The following is a 23,134-nucleotide window of genomic DNA, read 5'->3' as shown; positions in this document are numbered from 1 at the left end:
TAAAATCTCAACTTCAAACAACTATTAGATAGAAATTATAAATAACAAATTTTTATGGCTCAATATAAAGAGATGTCTATGCACGGTCCAGGCTCTCTTTCTATAGCAGTATTTCTGGGAAGGTTAAACAGCCATCCTTCAGGGATTCTATCAACAGGATTTTCCACAAAATGCAACATTACAGTTAATGACTCTAAGGTTTCTTCCAAATCCTAAATTCTCTGAAGGAATATCTTTGATACAGATGTTTAATATCCTCATATTAAAATATATTCTCTAGGCAATTGGCAGGAATCATGGCGACCCCCAGGCCACTGTCCCGATTCTTGGGGTGGGGAAGAATATCATCTGCGTGGGGAGGAACTACGGGGACCACGCCAGGGAGATGACAGCACGGTGTTGAATGAGCCCATGCTGTTCCTGAAACTGTCCATGGCCTATACACCTGAGGGCTCGCCCATCCGCATGCCCGCGTACAGTCGCCAACTTGCAACACAAGCTGGAGTTGGCTGTGATGATGGGCAAGCATGGCCGCACAGCTATGGACTACATTAGCAGCTATGCCCTGTGCCTGGACATGACTGCCAGGGACGTGCAGGACGAGTGTGAGAAGAAGGGGCTGCTCTGGGCTCTGGCTAAGAGCTTTACGGCCTCCTGCCCAGTCAGCACGTTTGTGCCCAAGGGGAAGATCCCTGATCCTCCCAACCTGAGGCTGTGACTCAAAGTCAACGGCGAACTCAAGACAGGAGGGTGAGACATCTTCCATGATTTTTTCCATCCCCCTACATCATCAACCATGTTTCTAAGATCATGACCTTGGAAGGAAATATTATCTTGACTGGGACACCAAAGGGAGTTGGACCAGTTAAAGAAAACGATGAGATCCAGGCTGGCATACACGGCATGGTCAGTATGAGACTTAAGGTGGAAAGGCCAGAATATTGAGTCATTTCTTAAGAAGTTTCAGGGAGATGGGAGCAAGACAAAAGCAAGCAACAGCTAGTAAATGTCACAAATCTTTAATAAGAAACCAACTATTTTTAAAAAATGATTAGATTGCTACAGCTCAACTCAAAGAAGATGGATTCTTCAAGAAAACGTGAACTCGAATGGATGGGCCAGAAATTTAAAAAGCCAAAGTAAAATACTTCTGGTGCTTTGAAAAAAATTTTATCAAACCAAATGTTCTAAAGAGTTTTCTTTCATAAAACTGGATTGGAGAAGACTTTTCAGTGGGTTATCTCTAAGATGATCAGTAGTTCAAGACTTAAAAACTTTAGAGGAAACCGAAAGTTATGTTCCAGATCAGTGTTTCCCAAATTTCCTTGGACTTGGTCATCATCAGGAAGCATTTGTAAAAATAAAAATTTCCAAATTACTGGCCTATTCCAGAGCCACTAAATCAATTTGATGGGATTAATCTCCAGTGAAGCTGTGTTTACAGAGCACTCCAAATGATTCTTATCAGGGAAATGTGGAAAAACACTGCTGTACACAATCTATTAATTTAAATTTGTACTTAAGAAGTGAACAATTAATGAAGATTTCACCTATGTACTTAGGGTGTCTACCCTGACCCATCAATTCTGAGTTCAGGAGATGATTTTGAAATTACTGTGTGCTGCCTTTTATGTGGCTAAAAAATAAAAATAATAAAATAAATAAATAAATAAATAAAATATATTCTCTAAAGCAGCAGGTCCCCAACCTTTCTGGCACCAGGGACCAGTTTCACAGAAGACAATTTTCACACAGATGGGTTGAGGCTTGGGGGATGTGGTTTTGGGATGAAATCATTCCAGCTCAGATAATCAGGTATTAGATTTTCATAGGAAGCATGCAAGAGTCTGAAGCTCTCCCTGCATCTACAGGGGCTCTCCTGCTGTTTCTAACAGTCAAATGTCTTCGGAATCAGCTAACTCTGTCCCCCCTACATCTCAGCAAGGATTTCTTAGGTGGCATACTTGTTACTTCTGACCGCTCTTATTTGGATTTCTGAGCCAAGGCAAGTCTAACAGTCTAATCAAGCATTCACGAATGCAGCTCTCATCTGATTAGACCCCATGAGAATGAGTTGATTATGGAACTTTGATTGAGGTCAGCTAACTCGATTATGCTTTTACCCTTGGCCTCCCAAGGATACAGAGGATCGTTGATACAACTCCCAAAATAGAGAACTCATCTGTACCTCTGTAATATTCCATGATTCATGATTTATGTTCCTTGACCCAAACTCCTAATGTTCTTTCTTCTTCCACTGTGCTCTCAGGAACTCATGTTCTTATTAACAGATTTCCCTGCAACTTCAAATCTCTCACAAAATAATCCATTGATAGCTTTCCCTAGTGGTCAGGGGTTCTTAACTTGAGGTCGACGTTGTCCGGGGGAACATTATGGGGTGTCTGCATACTTAGATGGAAAATAAATTACATTATTTATTTTTACCAAACTCTAACTGGAATTCACTAGTTCCTTCAATCATGAATGCAGGCCAAAAATCACAGCATTAGTAGTACCTGTAGTTGGTATCAATACAAACTACAGATATTTTTATAGCACATTACAGTTTGTTGCTCATCAAGATATTTACGTTCATCATTACACTGCATTTATTTAATCAGACCTGCTGCTGTGTCTTTAAGGTATTAATAAAGAAGCACACAAATTTCTGTATGACAAACTTAAGAATACTTTTAAAATACATTTCAATGCAATTGGTTTTCTCTGTAATTCTCTCTGTGCTATACCTTCAGAAATACTATACCAGGAAAGGTCCACAGGCTTCACCCTACATCCATGGCATACAGCCCTGCAACCTAACCGTTTATCTCCTGCTGCAGCCCTGTAGACTTTTGGAATAAAAAAAGCTATTTGGTTTCTAAAGGCTGACATTCTACAAGTATGGTAAACAGAGGGAGAGGCCAGCAACATTTTCCTAGTTCCTCCCTATTGCCTTGAAATGTTCCTCCTACATGCCAGCCCCTGGTTTATTTCGGTATCCATGAGAACAACAATCATTCTCATATGCTGTAGTCACAGGGTCCCAATGTCCCAACTCCGGTAAATCTTTATCTCTATTCCATTACAGCTGACAGGCCAAACCCTATCCCTCAGAAGTGTACCACCTCTAAGAACCTGGAGCCTCTGCCATATGCCCCAACTACAATATCCTTTTCTGCTCTCACTCCCTAACTCTTGTCATACCTGCACCTTACCCATACTTACACTAACAGTCCTTTCTAGCTTTTCCCCAAAGCATCCAAAACTTCAAGTTTTAACTTTCTTCCCAAGCCAACTCTTGTCCCATCAAAGTTAATCCTTCCTCTTGGATCTAGATTCAGATTTTCCTGCCACTTCTGGGCTCTTGCTCCACCAGTAATCATCACTTTCATGTTTATTAACACCTAGTAGGTAAGCGGCACTGGGTAGACAATGACAGACAGCACACACACAGTCCACTCTCATTAAATTCAAGTGATTCAGACAAATTGTAAGGGTCCTTTGGCCCAGGGTAGGGGCAGCTCTAAAGGCCCCATTTCTCACCGCTGGACCTAAACATCTCTTCAGCATATGAATAAACTCAAGTCTTTACTGTCTTCTAATATACATATATAATGTGTGTGTGTATTTTTCATCGTTGCATAATCCCTCAAATCCCTTTTAGTTATCACCCTTCTCTGTCCTTCCCAAGCTAATAATCAAGGGCCTGTTGTTCCTCAAGCTTCTGCTCTCAGTTTGTTCCTCTCCATTCACTATGAATTATTTTATCTCACCCAATTGCTTCAATCATTTTTCTATTGGCAAAGCCTAAACCTACAAACCTCAAGTCAAATCTCTCTCCTTCCAAATCCATGTACCTCTGCATCCAATTACAAGGCACTTTCACTTGCATAAATTGAACATTTCAAACACAACTCATTAACTGCCTACACCTGCTCCTAAAACCGCTTCTCCTCAATCAAACACCTCCTTATTCTCCACATCCAGGTGGACCTACTTCCTAAGTAGCTCTCAGTGTTGTCTGAGCTTTGCCTCCAGGTCACACAATTGCTTGCCTGAATTGCTGCAAAAGGCTCCTAACTGCTCTTTCATATATTCAGGCTCACCCCTGGTAAATTATTTCTCTACACTGGCAAAATGATCTTTCTAAAAGACTAATCCTTCTTTAAGGGGAGGCTGTATAACATAGTATAAAGACACAAGCTGTGAAAGTCCAACCAACCTGGCTCCAGCCTTGAGAAATTTAACCTTCCCAAACCCATTTTCTCATCTGTAAAATGGGTATGATACAATCCTACCTATCTATTGTATCTAGATACTACAATACACACTAGACCCTTAATAGTTGGCAGCTAACCTTATTCCTTCAAGATAAAATTCAAACTTCTTGGTATGAAAGACAAGGGTCTTCATGACCTTGCCTTGCTTTCCTGCCTCAGTTCTCACAGTTCACCAACCTACATCCTCTACTTCAGCTACTTTGACTCTGCCATATTATCTCAGGACTAAGCAACTGCCTCCTGGGACAGGAATGTTGCCTTTAATCCTATCCTTCTTCATACAGCTCACTCCTACTCAATTTGTCACCTTCCCACTCCCAGATTGGTTTAGGCAGCCCTACCCTGCACTCCCATCATACTCTACTCAAAAAATCTAGTTTATCTACTGATCTCTTCTACTAGGATGGGCTCTCCCCAGCAGGACTGTGTCCTTTGTATCTGTGTTTAATTCCTGGCACACAGTAGGTACTCAATACATGGTTATTAACATAAAACACAACATGCAAGGTGACAGAAAACCCAGTTACACTGATTTGATCACACTGTATACATCTATCAAAATATCACATATACCCAAAAAGTATGTACCACTCTATTAATTTTTTAAAAAACTACAAAAAGGTAACGAGACATAACATGCATAGATTTTAAAAAACACATATATAGATTGGCGAGATATTTATTTAAAGCCTTCAACTGGCTTATGTTCAGAATTTTCCCATCTCTAGAAGCCAATTTTTACCACTAATAAATACTGAAATAACATTTCAAGGACCCAATACTGACCTACAATACTAAAAATAGACTTTTTTTTTTTTAAGACAGCTTCTCTGTTGTCCAGGCTGGAGTATAGTGGTGAGATCAGGGCTCAAGCAGTTCTCCCACATCAGCCTCCAAGTAGCCTGGAACTACAGAGGCACCACACCCAGCTAATTTTTTGTATTTTTTGTAGAGATGGGGTTTCATCATGTTGCCAAAGCTGGTCTTGAACTCCTGGGCTCAAGTGATCCACATGCCTTGGCCTCCCAAATTGCCAGGATTACAGGTGTGAGCCACCGCACCCAGACTAATTGAATACAACTTTCCTCATTCTTAAAGAAATCAGGGTATTGTAATAGATTGATACCAAACCAGTGTAACTATAAACTTAGCCTCTAAATTATCTAATGGAGGACAATTATGCTTAAACCATCCATTGAGGCCGGTTACAGTGGTTCATTCCTGTAATCCCAAGACTTTGGGGTGGCCAAGGTGAGAGAGCGCCCAGGAATTTGAGACCACCCTGGGCAACATAAGGAGAACCCATCTCTACAAAAAAATTGTTAAAAATTAGACAGGCATGGTGGTGCACACCTGTAGTCCCAGCTACTCAGAAGGCTGAAATGGGAGAATCAATTGAGCCCAGGAGTTTGAGGCTGCAATGAGCCATGATCACATCACTGCATTCCCTCCTGGGTAACAGAGTAAGACCGTCTCAATAAAATAAAAATTTAAAAACAAAACAAAAAACAAAGAACCACCCACTGGCCAGGTGCGGTGGCTCAGGCCTGTAATCCCAGCACTTTGGGAGGCCGAGGCAGGTGGATCATGAGGTCAGGATATCAAGACCATCCTGGCTAACACGGTGAAACCCCATCTCTACTAATCATACAAAAAATTAGGCGTGGTGGCGGGCACCTGTAGTCTCAGCCACTCGAGAGGCTTAGGCAGGAGAACGGAGTGAACCTGGGAGGCGGAGCTTGCAGTGAGCCGAGATCGCGCCACTACACTCCAGCTTGGGCGACAGAGCAAGACTCCATCTCCGGCTGGGCACAGTGGCTCATGCCTGTAATCCCAGCACTTTGGGAAGCCGAGGCGGGCGGATCACGAGGTCAAGAGATCGAGACCATCCTGGCTAACATGGTGAAACCCCGTCTCTACTAAATATACAAAAAATTAGCCGGGCATGGTGACGGGCGCCTGTAGTTCCAGCTACTCAGGAGGCTGAGGCAGGAGGATGGCATGAACCCGGGAGGTGGAGCTTGCAGTGAGCAGAGATTGAGCCACTGCACTCCAGTCTGGGTGACAGAGCGGGACTCTGTCTCAAAAAAAAAAAAAAAAAAAAAAAAAACCCCACCCATTGATAAGCAGATAATAAACTGGCGTTGCAAGTTTCTGAAAGTTAGAGCAATAAATAAATACTATGCTTTACTCACCAGCTTCACGTAATCTGTTTCCTTCTGCTCTGGTCCGGTTAGTTCTTTCACTTCCAGCAAGATCTACCAAGGACAACTGACTTATAGTGATTTGTTCTTTTTCCTAAAAAGATCACAAAGCCAATCACAAAGCCAATAACTTAAAATGGGTTATAACTGGTTTACAATGTTCTTTAAATAGATTCATATCAACAAGCTAAGTCTTAATGAACATTTGCACAGAACAAAATGCACAGGATAGGCAAAGGGTTCATATTTTAGCGAAGAGTTTGCTAAAAGAGTTTGATAAATATACTCATGACATTAATGATTACTTGTCAACTGGCTGGTCTTCCTTCTGCATCAAACAGTAAGGTCCCTGAGAGCAGGGACTCTGTCTTTTACTACCTTATCACCAGCATGCTGCACAGTGCCTACCACTCAGTAGGAACTCCACAGATACTTGCTGAATAAGAGTCTAGAACAGGATTATCTTAAATTCTTCTATAATCAGATGTTTAATAATCTTATAATAACCTAATTTCATAATGCTATAAATAATTTTTTTGGGGGGGGCAGGGGAGACAGAGTCTTGCTGTGTCTCCAGGCTGGATTGCAGTGGTACCATCTACGCTCACTGCAACCTCCCCCTCCTGGGTTCAAGCGGTTCTCTTGCCTCAGCCTTCCGAGTAACTGGGATTACAGGCATGCGCCACCATGCCCAGCTCATTTTTTTCATATTTTTAGTAGAGACAGGGTTTCACCATGTGGACCAAGCTGGTCTCGAACACCTAACCTCAGTTGATCTGCCTGCCTCAGCCTCCCAAAGTGCTTGGGATTACGGGGGTGAGCCACCATGCCCAGCAGATAATTCTTATAAAAAGAAGTGAAAGCCAAGTGGCACCTAACTGATGCTATAATATTAGATGTGATTCAATGGAAATCAGGTATATATGGAAGGCTGACTTATAATCATTTTTCTTTTTCTTTTTTTTAAGACAGAGTCTTGCTCTGTCACCCAGGCTGGAGTGTAGTGGCGTGATCTTGGCTCACTACAACATCCACCTCCCTGGTTCAAACAATTCTCCTGCCTCAGCCTCCCGAGTAGCTGGGACTACAGGCACGTGCCACCATGCTCAGCTAATTTTTGTATTTTTAGTAGGGACGGGGTTTCACCATGGTGGCTAGGATGGTCTCAATCTCCTGACCTCGTGATCTGCCTGTCTCGGCCTCCCAAAGTGCTGGGATTACAGGCGTGAGCCACCGCACCTGGCCCTTATAACTATTTTCTAGCTAACAATTATTGAGTGTTGACTATAAGCTAAACACTGGACTAAGAACTTTACACGCATTACCTCCTTTAATTCTCACAACCTTATAAGGAGGTTTTATTATAGCTAGTCAGTAAATAAATAGAAATCAGCATTCAAATCCTGGAGGTCTTCAATACCATTCCTGTCACTTATAAACCTTCAGAATGCCACAATTTCATGATACAGTTTGAATAAATTACACTTTCATGCATTACAGTTATTAGATTATGTATACTCAGACTCATATGCTGTTACTAATTGACACAAGCCTTGTAGTGTGGCAGGCCCGGCAGTAAATAGTGATCTGCATATGGGGGACCCTACTGGCCTATCAGCCAAGAGATGAACAACTTGTAACACTGGCCACTTCCTAAACTATACCTACCCTGAAAAATGAATTAATGACATTTTAAAACCATTAACTGAATTTCCACTTACAGAATAAGTCACCAGAAAGAAAACAATCACAGTCTTATTTTATCACTTCTATCAAAGAGATTTTTAAAGATCTGCAAACTTTTTTCACAGCAAAATTCAGGCTCTAAGATTCAATATCCAACTTCCCAAAACTATAATAACGGGGAAAAAAAGTTTTTAATGTCATCACCTACATACAGAGTCATCCCTCGGTATCCTCAAGGGATTAGCTGTAGGCTCTCCTATGGATACTAAATTTCAGATACCCAATTCCATGGATGCTCAAGTCCCGTGTACAAAATGGCGTAGTATTTGCATATAACCTATGTACATCCTCCTATACACTTTTTAAAATTCTATTTTTTAAATTTTTTTTAGACTTACTTTATTTTTTTGCAAAGACAGAGTCTTATTTTGTTGCCCAGGCTTGTCTCAAACTTCTGGCCTCCCAAAGTGCTGGGATTACAGGCATGAGCCACGCATGCACCCAGCCCTCCTGTATACTTTAAATCATACTTAGAGTACTTATAATATCTAATACAATGTAAACACTATGTAACACTTTGTTATACTGTATTGTTTAAGGAATAATAACCAAAAAAGTCTGTACATGGTCAGCACAAATGCAGCATTTTATTTTTGAATATTTTCAATCCGCAGTTGGTTGAATCTATAGATGTAGAACTCACAGATCCAGAGAACCAACTGTGTATTTATTCTAGAGCAATCTTCATTGCAATAAAACCTCCCTAATTTAACTTTTTTTTTTTCGAGAGAGGGTCTCACTCTGTTGCCCAGGCTGGGGTGCAGTGGCACGATCTCAGGTCACTGCACCTCTGCCTCCCAGGTTCAAGTGATCCTCCTGCCTCAGCCACACAAGTAGCTGGGATTACAGGAGTGCATCACCATGCCTGGCTGATTTTTCCAATTTTACTAGAGACTGGCTTTCAGCATGTTGGTGGGATTACTCTAATTCCAAAAATTAAGGATAGAGTTAGAACCAGAAAAACTCCACATACTACAACTTTACCTGTAAGACATTGTCTCCATCTGCATCCAAGGGAGCCTGAACTAATTTAATGTTGAACACGCTATGGGAACGGCTGGACTCACGATTCAAATGGGTATTAGCAATACGTCTCTTTTTCTGGCCTATGACAACAGAGAAATCATTGGTCAAACCTGAACTCAGTCATTTCATTACACATGCTAATAAGTCAAAAAAGATTGCCATTAAATTTAGTAGCAACTCTAGGTAATATTTATCATTCTGTATTTTTCTATTTCTAGATGTTTCTAACCTCTCCAGAAAACTTCAAAAGCCTCCTCAGTAGATTTCACTTCAACTTCTGTACATCCTGCAACATACATGTTATGGTTCTTATCTTCACGAAGTAATTTAGATTGTGGAGGTCTATGGGAAAGAAAAAAAGATTAGTTTCCTAAATTATGAGATGCCAGTACCTTCATTTAAGACTAGGACTAAAATGCCAAGTGACATGACGTTACTCTTCTAATGAAAATTATATATACTTTATAATAAGTATATAATGTATAATACTCCAGAGAAATATTAAACTTAGATAAGATTGTAAAGCTAAATAGTCAAGATTAGTTACATAACAAGATAACAGAAACCAATTTTGTTTTAAAAGCTTTGCTCTAATTTACTCTAAGAAAGCACATGAAATAATACTTACTAAACAATTTAGAGACCAAAGTAGTATTACAGCAACATCACATGCACAGGTTAAGCACCAAAATCTAGTATTTTCCTAATTTTAAAAGACTAGCAGATAGAACCGGTTCTGACCTCCTCTGCAACAGCAGAAAACAAATTCAGAAAGAGTTTGGTATATACCAGGAGTGGCAATCCTTCCAAAGTGGCTTATGAAGTTTTAGTCTGTATGACAAGATGAAGGTGGCTACCTGTTTGCTCTTAGTTTTGTGAATGGTGAGGGTAGAGACATTTTTACCAGCCACCATCACTGATAGTCAATAGCAGATCTGTCAGGAAGCAAGGAGGGCTTAGAGAAAGCAGCCAGCCCAGTGACAATGGAAAATAATCTACATGCAAACATGCCATGGAATGCCAACCATAGTATAACTGCACCCTTCTCCTTAAGAAAAGAGCCAACACCATCACATACACAAAATCTGTGTTCCTCATGGGTGTGCTGCAACTGTTCCACCTACCAAAGGAATAAGGTAGAAGTTACTGTTTCTACAGCAGCCATCTCTCACCAACATGTTCAGTCCAGACTATGTGACATTCACAATGAGTCATATCTTAAAAACCCTCCACTTGTAACAGTTTTTCATTGTATTAAAAACTACTAAAAGTTAACTAGCTTAAAAAAGCAGGTCTAACACTAACCTAACAAATTAAATCTGAATTCACTGCTAAACAAGCACCCTTGTATGTTCATTCAAGGAGTTACCCAAAAAGGTTACAAAGCACACAAGGTATTTTTGTCAATCTTCTTTTGTATAACTAAATAAAGCCAAGATACGATCCTTTGAAAATAATCTCATTTAGAACAAACAAAAACTTGGCACATGGGCATACATGAAAATGGATATACTCAAGATTAGAGTCAAGACAATTGACACTTTAAAACAAATGGGAAAGTAATTAGTTTGATATCAAAAGTAATTGTCAGGCCGGGCATGGTGGCTCACACTTGTAATCCCAGCACTTTGGGAGGCCAAGGTGGGAGGACTGCTTGAGGCCAGGAGTTTGAGACCACCCTAGGCAACATAGTGAGACCTCTATCACTCCTATCTCTACAAGAAATTAGAAAATTAGCCAGGCATGGTGGCTTGTGCTTGTAGTTCCAGCTACTTAGGAGGCTAAAGTGGGAGGATCACCTGAACCCAGGAGGTTGGCTGCAGTGAGCTGATACGGCAGAGCAAGACCCTGTCTCAAAAAAAAGTAAAAAGTAACTGTCTCACAAGGTCTTAACTCTCACATGTATTGCTCCACAACCTATCCCAAGTATTTTTACTATTACCAACATTCCAAGGGTAAATAAAGTTCTCACTTGAGGAAAGGTTAAATAGAGCAAAAGAGTCTTCCTTGGCATAAACTCCTAGGATTAATAATTTTACATTTAGCTTACTTAGCCATATTGTAATTGTTTTCCCAATCAATGTGATGAAAATTCAAGGACTTTATCAAATGTGACTGTATCAAAAAAATGTGACTGTATCAAAATGTGACTCACTAAGAACCACACTGTATCAAAATGTGACTAAGAATCACAGAAATACCTGTATCAAGTATGGCCTCAACCAGAGTCCACAAATTTTTCATGTAATTAAAAGCGGATATATACTGGTATGTATTCTCAGTCTAATGATTTTCTAAATCCAGCTGTTTCTCCAATAATGTTCCATTAGATATACACACAGTTAAATATAAGACACAAGTCCTTGTATTATTTATGTTCTGAGAGGCCCTAATAAAGACAGCATTGAAGACAAGCCTTTGGCTTAAAAACAAAGCCATCAACTCAGGAACAAGATACTAATATGAAACATAAGATTCTGGGGTCAACTCTGGCACAAATGCAGATTTATCATTTGTGATGCCAAGTGGTAACCAGTCTTACCTCTCAGAAAGGCAAGACCCAAGGAAATCTAGGAGGTAGTATTTCAACTCTGGTGGAATTACAGTGCAGATATCAGTCCATATTAACGAATGATAGAAGGTATGTAAGTATTACTTGTACAGATAACAGCTTTAGGCTCCAGTCTACAGAAATCACCAAGACACAGGTGGTTAAAGAGGCTACAAAACTCCCTTTACTGTGTCAGGTTCTTGAAAGGTAGTCCCAGAACACATCAATAGGGACACTTCCTTATATAATTAAGATCCTTTTCAAAACAGCCCAGGGCCCAGAGTTTTCAAAAGTAATCTCTAAGATGAATATTTGGGTCCCTCTTCTCCTTAGATGCTTTAACCCACTAGTTCCCTAATACAGGTACATATCTAGTTAATGATAAACATACTCAAACACCAAACCATGTGATATACAAATTATATCATTTCATTCTGAAAACAAATGCAAGCATTATTCTCATTCATAACTGAAGAAACTAAAGCTCCTTGAGGCAAAGTAACTTCCCCAACATTAACAGCTAAGAAGGGTCTCTCTTCACTACTTACTTGGGTTTTATGGGATCAAACGGCACCTCTTCCAATAGATCATATATGTAATTATTATATATTTCAATATAAGAGACAAATACACCATAGACACTATCTTCATCAACCTCTTCTGCTTTGCAGAATTCTTGTACAGTTATCATATCTGCAAACTCTGGATCTACTTGTCGTCTAAAAAAAAAAAAGTTCAATTGTATACATTGTAAGTCCATTTTAAAAGTAAATGATCCCAGCCGGGCACAGTGGCTCACGGCTGTAATCCCAGCACTTTGGGAGGCCGAGGCAGGCGGATAACCTGAGATCAGGAGTTCGAAACCAGCCTCGCCAACCTGGTGAAACCCCGTCTCTACGAAAAATACAAAAATTAGCCAGGCATGGTGGCGCGTGCCTGTAATCCCAGCTACTAGGGGAGCTGAGGCAGAAGGATCGCTTGAACCTGGAAGGCAGAGGTTGCAGTGAGCCGAGATCATGCCACTGCACTCCACCCTGGGCAACAGAGTGAGACTCCATCTCAAAGAAAAAAAAAAAAGTAAATGATCCCAAGGGGAAACTAACAGATACAATAAATACCTGCAATTACAAGCAGAAATACACAAAGCAACTTTATTCATACTCACAGTTTGCCAGCAGTATCCCCACGTCCTCCCAAACACACAACAAAGGCTTTTATAACCTCTCCCAACCCACAGTGGCATCTTCTTAAAACAGTGATTGAAACAAAATGTGCTCAGAGCCAAAGAGAAAACATCTGAGCAAAGAACTTAGAACATTCCTTAACTTTAATCTCACAAAAGTCAACTCCTCTATTTAATGTTCACCATTCCTCATGTCTGGGCAAACCACAGGAAAGAATCCTGTGCCCCTAAGGCCAGTGCTGCAGACAAATATAATTACTTACTTGCTAGAAGGGGTCTTTGGATTGGGCATAGCTTCTCTTTTCTGACGTTCTAATAAGGCATCAACCTCACACTGTATATCCATACTATTCCTATCATTAGATTTGAAAACCTGAAGTGGGGGCAAAAAAATCATACCACGTTTTGTAGAATTTAACTTAAATAGTAAGAAACATGCTTAAAAACTAAGGAACAGTTAAGGTTTCAAAATGAATCCAGTGCTTTGGTTCTTCTTTACTACTTCTGTATCCATAGGTGTCTTAGTCCAGCAAGATAGTCACAACACAAAAGAATCATACTTACATATCGTTTAGCTTGAAATGACCCTATACTGTTAAAGATCATGTCCAAACAACGAGGAAGCAGCCCTCCTTCCCCTGGAGAACCAGTCATTGTGTGAGTTTTTCCACTTCCCGTCACGCCATATGTAAAAAGAAGACCTATAGTGTAACAAGTCACAATGAGTTGTATCTTAGAAGTTCCCCACTTACAATATTTCTTCACTGCATTAGAAAACACTAACAATTAGCCAGAGGAATCAAAAAAGGCAAGTTTAGCACCACCCTAAAAAATTAAAAATGGATTCAACGCCAAACATAAATCAAATATATAAATATCAAAAAAGTTTTATCAGAAGAGGAGAAAAAGGAAAATCCAACAAAACTCCAAGAGTCATATCATACCATTTTTGCCATGAATGAGGTCATCGACCAAGGGATTAGCCACAACATCAAAGAGTTCCTTCTGGGTGGTGTGAGTGCCAAATACTTGTTTAAATGAATACTGAGTCTGTGGAGAGAGAAAAAAATGCACTAAATGGAATTCCACTATTATCTAGGCTAAAAATACATCTACTTAAACTCAAGGTGTTTATGACATTTAAGATCTAAGCATGCAAAGAAAAAATATAAATGGTCTTTACAGTTGGAACCCTTAGTTTTTTAGTTACTAAAAAGTCATGACATACCTATATTAAACCAATTATAAACTGGTAAATGTTTTCAGTCACAACTACTAAAGACAATGTAGAAAACCTTTTTTTTTTTTTTTGAGATGGAGTTTCGCTCTTGTTGCCCAGGCTGGAGTGCAATGGAACGATCTCGGCTCGCTGCAACCTCCACCTCCTGGGTTCAAGCGATTCCCCTGCCTCAGCCTCCCGAGTAGCTGGAATTACAGGCACGCACCACCACACCTGGCTAATTTTTATATTTTTAGTAGAGACGCGTTTCACCACGTTAGTCAGGCTGGTGTCAAACTCCTGATCTTAGGTGATCCACCTGCCTCAGCCTTCCAAAGTGCTGGGATTATAGGCGTGAGCCACCGCAGCCAGCCAAAAATGTAGGAAAATCTTAAGTCCACTAATACTTCTAATGTAAGGCTGATTTTGTTTTAATTAAGTGATAAAGATCAAAAGGTATTATAATGAGTCACGGTCACAGATTTGTGGAAATCTACAAGCATTATGTCACACATGACTTTACTGTTTCCTGGTTTTTCTTTATAAAGGTGTCATTTAAAATAGCATAGCATGCGCACAGTGGCTCAAACCTATAACCCCAGCACTTTGGAAGGCTGAGGCAGGAAGATCACTTGAGGCCAGGAGTTAAGAGATCAGCCTGGGTAAGCTCATCTAATAAAAAATTTTAAAAGTAAAAACAACAACAACAACAAACCCGCAAAAAACAGTGTGCTGTGGTCACACCATTGTACGCCAGCCTAGGTAACAGAATGAGACCCTGTCTCAAAAAAGAAAAAGAAAACAGACAAATCAAATAAAATGGCATAGTAGCATAATACCACATTTTGATGTACTATACTTTAAAATCAGAATATTATCTCATCTCTGAGTTCTTACATGAAATACATTTTAAATAAATTGTGACCTTTAAGAAAGCAAGAACACTTCAATTATCAAGGCTCTCTAAATACGATTAATAAAATATCCTGTAAAAACAGCTTTAGAGTTCAAAAAGAACAAACAATCTTGGAACTGAAAGGATACACATAGGACAATACTGAGAAGATAGATGACCTCACAGTCCTCATGAATGACTCCCTCCCTTCAAGGTAAAGAAAACTGAGGCCCAAAGGTGAAACTTCTCTGAGCTCATGGAGTTAATTAGTATCAAAGCCATCGTCAGTGCAGTGTTTTTGTTTTCTTTCTTTTTTTTTTTTTTTTTGAGACAGAGTCTTGCTCTGTCACCCAGGTTGGAGCGTAGTGGCGGGATCTCGGCTCACTGCAACCTCTGCCTCCTAGGTTCAAGCCATACTCCTGCCTCAGCCTCCCGAGCAGCTGGGATTACAGGCGCCTGCCACCACACTGGGTAACTTTTGTATTTTTAGTAGTGATGGGGTTTCGCCACATTGGCCAAGCTGGTCTCGAACTCCTGATCTCAGGTGATCCACCTGCCTTGGCCTCCCAAAGCACTGGGATTACATGTGTAAGCCATCATGCCGGGCCGCAATGCTCTTTTCATTATATAATGTTGCCTTCTGTCAGAAAGCAGTGATTATTTTTAATCCCCATCAAACCTTTTTATACCTACTTGATACCTTTATTTATACATACTTGAAATTTACTTAAAGAAGTAAAACTCAGTAAATCAGTGTTTAACCATATTATATCCTCAAAGACCTGCTCCTCCATAAAACCCCCCCAGACCATGCATTCTTGCTGAAGCCATATTTACTGTCTGATGAACAGAACATATAAGGTACATATTCCTTGGAAGTTTACATTATAGTAGAAGAAAGACAATAAACAGGTAAATAAATAGATTGTGGTTAAGTAATATAAAGGAGGTACACAGAGTACAGATCAGGGGAGAGGGGCTGTGGGGTGCTGTTTCTGATTGCGCAGTCTATATGACCTGAGGTGACATTTAAGCTGAAACCCAAGAATGACCCATGCTAAGGTCCAGAAAAAGTCCGGGTTAAGGCAACAGCTAACAGCCAGGATTCTGCCTTATCCAAGGAACTCAAAGGATTGGATAAATACTAAAAGATGGATGAGGGTGGAGGGTGGAGAGACAGATGGGAGGCGGATGAAGCAGGATTTTGTCTGTTTAAAGATTTTATTCCTTGAAAGGTTTTGAATAGGAAAATGATGAGATTTTATGTTTTAAAAGAACACTGTCTGCTCTGTAGAAATGGATTAGAGAAGATTTCAAGTGGAGGCAGTTGGGCTTTGGCAGTCGTGTCAATGATACCCAAAGCACACTCAGCAAACCAATGCCTGTCTGAGAACTGTTACAAGACTACTTAAATGTTTAGAAAGTTGTTTTTTCTTTGTTTGTTTTTTGAGATGGAGTTTCACTCTTGTTGCCCAGGCTGGAGTGTAATGGTGCGATCTCGGCTCACTGCAACCTCCGCCTCCCGGGTTCAAGTGATTCTTCTGTCTCAGCCTCCCGAGTAGCTGGGATTACAGGCACGCCCCACCACGCCCGGCTAATTTCTTTGTATTTTTAGTAGAGACAGGGTTTCATCATATTGGTTAGGCTGGTCTTGAAGTCCTGACCTCAGGTGATTCACAAGCCTTGGCCTCCCAAAGTGCTGGAATTACAGACATGAGTCACTGCGCCCGGCCAAATGTTTAGAAAGTTTTACAGGCATTTGACACTGCCCAATTATCAGTATTTCAGCCCGTATTCAATAGGCTCATCTCTATGAAGAGATTATGAACTAGTTCCCTGTTGTCTAACTCACACGGGCACAGTGTACAAAAGTCCCAGCTGTGATGCGTTAAAAATAAAAAAGCTACTCCTTCATTACAGTAGCACTGGTCTCAGTGGTTAATAATGGGGCTCAGACTAGGGTGGTGGCAGTGGAGATGGAAATGAAAGGACAGTTTCAAGACACATGTTGGAATATAACTGATAGGAGCTATTAATGAACTAGTTATGAGGAGGGGCAAGTAAACAGTAGGTACCAGGTTTCTGGCTTGAGCAACTGGACAGATGACAGTGCCATTCTTTGAGAAGAAAACAAGGGAGGAAGTATTTATAAAGGGAATAAGAAAAATCAAGAACTCTTTTTTGGGCATGTAAAATTTGAGATGCACATGTGACATCCAAGCAGAGATATCAAGTAAGTGGCTGAATGTTTAGAGCCAGAGAAAAGGTTTCGGCTGGAGATACAGGGAGAGCTGGAGCGGGAAACAGGGGAGTGCTGCTGACAAACAGGTTATAATGAGGATGAAGAGGTATACATCAAATTTAGCAGCAAAGAGGCCACTGGTATTCTTCTGAAGAGCAATTTCACAGGAATAGTAGGCACAAAAGAGTGAGTGATAGCTAGAAGTAGAAATGGTAGCCTGCCTGAATTAATCCTACTGCATTCCCACGGTCCCCTCATCTTTAGCACACCTAACTTTCTGTCTTATTTACATGAGAATTATTTGTTTACCATATGTCTTAAGTTATAGACTTTCTAAAGGCAAGGAGTATATCATGCTCATTTTTTTAAAATCTCCTTCCCGCCTCCAGCTATTAGCTTAGCACATTTGCTAAATGGTATTTTTGAGTTGGTTCAAAATTTTACTAAAAATAAAAACACTGCCTAGGAGATTGATGCAAGCATACAATGCCTATTATTAAATGTTACTTTAATTTCCACACATGAAGTTGTATATATAAAACTGCCTAGTACAATCATGTATCATTCCACATTAAATCATCCCTAACACATGCTCTAAAAACCAATAATACTCAGGGTAAGAAATTATCTGCTAAAAGCAATCCTCTAACTCCAGCATATCAAAGATATGTCTGTGCATCGCAGAAGTCAAAAACACTTTAGATACAGTGGTTATAATGAAGTAAATAAGTCTTTCGAAAATGTGGGCTCACAAATGAACTTTGTTACATTTAAAACTGTAAGTCATTCAGGAAACAACATATTGAGAAAAAACAACTTGGTTCAAATCAGAATTACCTCCTTATAGTCTCCATTTCGGTTGAGTCTATAGCCCTCAGGAGTATGAAGCTGAACAGTTGTGTTATTGATCACTTCTATGCAACACTCTTGATCAGGAAAGCCCAGTGGGCGCACCCTACAGTATACCTGAAGAAATAAGAAGGTGCTTAAATAACAAAGTTTGATCTTTTGCCTGACTTTTCACTTAAGCTTCTCATTCATTCCTTCATTCATTCAACAAACATTTGTGGTCTCTCAGTTTTAGAGCTCTGTATCTCCAAGAGCTATGAAAATTAAAATCTGCTACTTGAGATTGACAAATACAAACATATATTAGATATGAGAAAACTTTAAATACACACAAAATTAAAATAAATTTTGATAATAAAAATCAAATTGCAGTGTATTTACTACTATATTGTACACAAATAATAGTTATACTAATATCTCTAAAAGTCAACATGTCACACAGTGAGATTTTTAAAACTGTTAGAATTTCTTGGAAATCGATGTCAATTTAAAAACTTGTCAGCTTAACCCGACATTTAATATACAAAGACATTTTTATTTATTTATTTATTTATTTATTTAGAGACAGAGTTTCATCACCCAGGCTGCAGTGCAATGGTGTGATCTTGGCTCGACGCAACCTCCTGGGTTCAAGTGATTCTCCTGCCTTGGCCTCCCGAGTAGCTGGACTATAGGCGTGTGCCACCATGCCCGGCTAATTTTTTTGTGTTTTTAGTAGAGATGGGGTTTCACCATGCTGGCCAGGCTGGTCTCGAACTCCTGACCTCAGGTGATCCACCCGCCTCAGCCTCCCAAAGTGCTGGGATTACAGGCGTGAGCCACCACACCCGGCCTACAGAGACATTTTTGAAAGCAGGGGAGGGGGCTTGAGGAAAACTCATTCAGGTGTGTGCAAAGCACCTGGTTCCCCTAAGTCAGAGCCAGCGACCCACTCCAGTGGCAGCGAGGGGTAGATTTCAAATACCTCAGAGCAAAGAACACTTTTTGTTTGCCATTTGCTGTTTTGTTTCAGAATTCTTATTCCTTTTGCCTGCTTCATTTTTCTTTCATAATTTAACATTTGCTTTTAAAAGCAAGTTCCCAAGCCAGAAACTAGTGAAGTACTTGAATTAGGAGTAGATATTAGACTGAATTAAACTCGGTCCCAAGAAGTTTGGAACTCTCCTTCACGCCGTCAGTTACTGTATGGCATGAACTGGGTTCATATGAACTCACTTCATATTCTCTGGGATGAATATGAACCCAGTTGGAGATTTTTAATTATCTAACTCGCCAAATTATAATTACAGAAGGTATGCAGTTGACAACCAAAGACTTCATTTTACTGGACTAATTAATCTTACAGAGAAAATTTCACAGCTAGAACTAGTTTTACAGAATTTAGTACATCCATTTAACTAATTGTTCTTTGATTATATTTCCACGTCTTCTTCCTTCCCTTCCAAGCACACACATAAGACAGAAAGGATTGAAGAGATAAGTTTCTTAAACACACACACATAAATTCACAGGGAGACCTTACCCCAACTGGGTCTTTAAGGTTCGTTTGGGACCCTTTTTTCACGATAGGCTTCCGGGGTGTCTTAGCTCTCCTGGTCATAGATTCAAAAAATAACAATAACTTTTTTTTCAGTTCAACACTAATACAAAAGCCTCACCTAAAACTTACACAATCTTTCTAGGTTATCTGTAAATTATCCCTTAGCAGTTCCAAAACACTGCATCCCAAATAACATGAATAATAATCATAGTAGCAGAGTGTTTATGGCATGCGTAATCCAAAAGTAATTAAAATTTGCTTTAGAACACATTTTTGGTACCAAATGTACCTACTTATTCTCTGATTAGTTCTATACTTAAAATAGCTTGCATATTTTCTTGAGCAACAATTTAACAGAGGCACTACAAATTTGAAAAATCTACAAATAACTGCCCACACTTTACAGACTGACAACCGATTAACTTCAATACACTATAAAAATGCACACGGAGGAATCCATTCTTTCGACAAGATTTATGCCTGTACTTTCAAGGAACAACCAGTCATTGAATGCTCAAAACGATTACTCTTTGTCTCCAAAAAAATCCGGTCCCAAACTGCCAATTTCTTGGTTTCTTAAGTAGGGGCAATCAAAAAGTTATTTTGATTGATTTCACCGTTTCTTAGCATCTCATCTTTTTCCCTTCACATTTACCTATAGGCTAGATATACATTTAACATATTAAAATTAAGTGAGACTATTGGCTTTGACTGTAATTTAAAAATATTTTTCAAAACATATTCTCAGATGAAACACAAGCAGATTCGTGTTGTTCAGTGCAAACACACTGTGGTGGGCTTAACTTAAACTCAACGTATATTTCTTATATATAAATTTTTTTCATCTAAAGATTTTGACTTCGGCCTCTTAATAAACAAGTGGCCTTTTGCAAACAACTCCCTAAATGGTAATAAAGCCAATCCTCTCCTTTGCACGACAAATACTTCTTTACCCAGGAACGATGCTGCGCCGAAAATATTGGCTTTGGAATGTGGGCGGGGGTTCTCTGCGGCCACAAAATACAGCAGAAGTAACTGGCCTGTGTTAAGCGGATGGGCTCGGCCTCAAGGACAGGGTGCTGGGCTAAAAAAAAGCTCGCGGCGATCACCGGTGCCAGGGCTCTCCAGAAACGGAGCCCACCTAACCATTGCCCAGCACACTCGCTCGGCTCCACACGCGAGACCACCCCCGATCCGCACTCAGTCGGCCAACTGCGCTCTGGAGGCGGCGGCGGCAGCCAGCGAGGGAGAAGGGGAACTTGAGAAGGGGAAGGCTGTCCCGGGGACCCGAGGAGGATAGCCCCGCTATCGGGAACCGGGTACCGCATAAAACACCCCCGGCTTCAAGCCGACGCTTCCTGGCCTCTGGAGGCCCAGTCGGGGCGGCTGGGGGCGACGCGGCAGGGGGCTCCGCGCCCAGGCTCCCGTGGAGCGGCCACACGTGAAGGTTCCCACTTTGGGGTCGCGGCCGCAGCAGCACCGAGCGGGACGCCGTCCGCGCTGCCCGCATCCGGCCGCGGCCTGCGTGGAGACGCCTGCCCAAGCCCCGCGGCCCCGGCCCCCGTCCGCCCTCCCTCCCTGCTCGGTGGCCTCGTACTCACGCTGACTTCATGGCAACAGGCACCACGCTGCCCAAACGCGCGCGCGGAACGGCGGGCTGGCGAAGACTGCCGGACGTTAGGACCGGCAGCAGGAACTGGGACCCCGCGGCTAAAGTGCGGTGCTCGGAGAAGCCGGCGGCGACGCTAAGAGCCCAGGTGAGCTCCCGCCTGGCGCATTTCAAACGGGCCAATCAGCGCCCGTCCGCAGGGAGCGGCAGGACCTCCGCGGAAGTGACTGCGCTACCGGAAGTGGCGTTTGTCTCCTAGGCGACCGATGCTGAAAGGGCTGCGGAGTTGTGTGTCAGGGCTGGAGGGCGATCTTGAGGTATGGTATTTAAACTCTTCCGCCTTGCGATGAGGAAATTGAGGGTTTCTTTTCCTCCATCACAAGAAGTTCAATGGAGGGGCCTTTCCAGGGTTGATTCAGAGGTCGGAATGTCGTTCTGGTGAAAAGTGTTGTATTCCTGTGCTGTGCCCTGCTCCGAGTCTCAGGCTCCCTCTCTCTGCCTTCCAAGTCACCACATTATCTTGGCTTCTTTTCTCTCTCTGATTCAACTTTCCTGGGTTTCCCTCCAGCCCTGTCCTATATGTACATTATTTTATCAAATCTTTTTTTTTTCCTTTTTTATTTTTTGAGATGGAGTTGCCCTGTCGCCCAGGCTGGACTGCAGTCTTCAGCTCACCTCAGCAACCTTCGCCTCCCAGGTTCAAGCATTTCTCCTGCCTCAGCCTCCCAAGTAGCTGGGATTACAGGCGCGCACCACCACGCCCAGCTAATTTTTGTATTTTTAGTAGAGATGAGGTTTCATCATATTGGCCAGGGCGGTCTGGAACTCCTGACTTCAGGTGATCCGCCTACCTTGGCCTCCCGAAGTGCTGGGATTACAGGCGTGAGCCACCGCGCCCGGCCTATTTTATCAAATCTTGATTGTGTTTGATCCTGGCCTTACGGAGATGAATAAAATTTGGTCCTTACCCTTGAAGGGTTGCCCTTTAGAACCTACTCTCTTGCCTTAGATGAACTGATTCTGTATCACTTCAGTCTTGGACCCTAAGCTGATGTCTATCAAATACACATCTACACCTGGGCTCTCATGGAATTCTAGCCCCTTATCAACTTCCTAAAGGACCACAGCACTGGTAAGGATAGTCACAATTTAATATCCTTGGCCCATATCGTTGGTGCTCAGGAAGCAACACCCCAAAGTATGGCTCTTTGGCACACTGAGTGCTTTGAACTAAGGAAGATTGAAAGTGCCTCAGAGAAGCCTTAAAAGCAAAGTCTCTCTCTGACTTTCTCCTGCCTTCTTGTCTCCCACCCCTCCGTGTCTCCTAAAGCAAATAATAGAAATCAGAATTTCTGTTCCCCAAGGCGGGTCATGGAAACTAGAACCCCTCTTCACCCAAGCAAGCCAGAAACATTATTCTAGAAAAACCTAGAAAAATTAATCTAGACTTCCCCCACCTTTTTGTGTAAGAGCTGGCCATAAAGAAATTCTTTGATGTACCTTGTCATAAGACCCTGGTTCCAAAAGGGTCTTGCCCTACATTCAAGAAGAAGGAAAGCTACACAGAGAGGCCAACAAGAATCTGAACAGACAGGACTTGCTGGGTTCCTCCTTCAGTCTGTTACCATTAGATCATACTCCTTTTGTCCAATCACATTTCTACACAGCTGTCCTTTCTTCATCTCATGTAAGCATAAAAATGGACAGCTTTCCCTGGGTCTTTGGGTCTTCATTTCTGAAGGCACTTACACCACATAAAACTGTGATTCAATAAATTAGTTATCCATTTA

The 23,134-nt window shown here is 41.3% G+C and overlaps 1 protein-coding gene and 1 pseudogene across 4 annotated transcripts in view; one reads left to right on the top strand and one right to left on the bottom strand.

Moving 5' to 3' along the window:
• Window positions 1-21,552, bottom strand: part of KIF23 (kinesin family member 23) — a 34,562-nt gene extending 13,010 nt beyond the window's left edge. For 2 of the 4 annotated variants that reach the window (XM_015142558.3, XM_015142561.3), the window contains exons 1-11: window positions 21,337-21,552; window positions 19,718-19,787; window positions 18,184-18,312; window positions 13,935-14,040; window positions 13,555-13,691; window positions 13,254-13,363; window positions 12,356-12,526; window positions 10,335-10,376; window positions 9,486-9,598; window positions 9,215-9,336; window positions 6,476-6,578 (exon numbers count right to left, since the gene is read on the bottom strand). In XM_015142558.3, coding sequence (XP_014998044.2) covers window positions 6,476-6,578; window positions 9,215-9,336; window positions 9,486-9,598; window positions 10,335-10,376; window positions 12,356-12,526; window positions 13,254-13,363; window positions 13,555-13,691; window positions 13,935-14,040; window positions 18,184-18,312; window positions 19,718-19,787; window positions 21,337-21,347 — 1,114 coding nt within the window. In that variant the 5' untranslated portion in view covers window positions 21,348-21,552. The remainder of the gene's footprint in view (window positions 1-6,475; window positions 6,579-9,214; window positions 9,337-9,485; window positions 9,599-10,334; window positions 10,377-12,355; window positions 12,527-13,253; window positions 13,364-13,554; window positions 13,692-13,934; window positions 14,041-18,183; window positions 18,313-19,717; window positions 19,788-21,336) is intronic. The other 2 variants (XM_001086180.5, XM_001086776.4) reach the window with 1 other exon arrangement.
• Window positions 178-7,763, top strand: LOC100423530 (oxaloacetate tautomerase FAHD1, mitochondrial-like; annotated as a pseudogene).
• Window positions 21,553-23,134: the final 1,582 nt, after the last annotated feature.

The sequence above is a fragment of the Macaca mulatta genome, chromosome 7, assembly GCF_049350105.2.
Source record: "Macaca mulatta isolate MMU2019108-1 chromosome 7, T2T-MMU8v2.0, whole genome shotgun sequence".
NCBI classification, from domain to species: domain Eukaryota; kingdom Metazoa; phylum Chordata; class Mammalia; order Primates; family Cercopithecidae; genus Macaca; species Macaca mulatta.
This window is presented reverse-complemented; position numbering and strand designations above follow the sequence as displayed.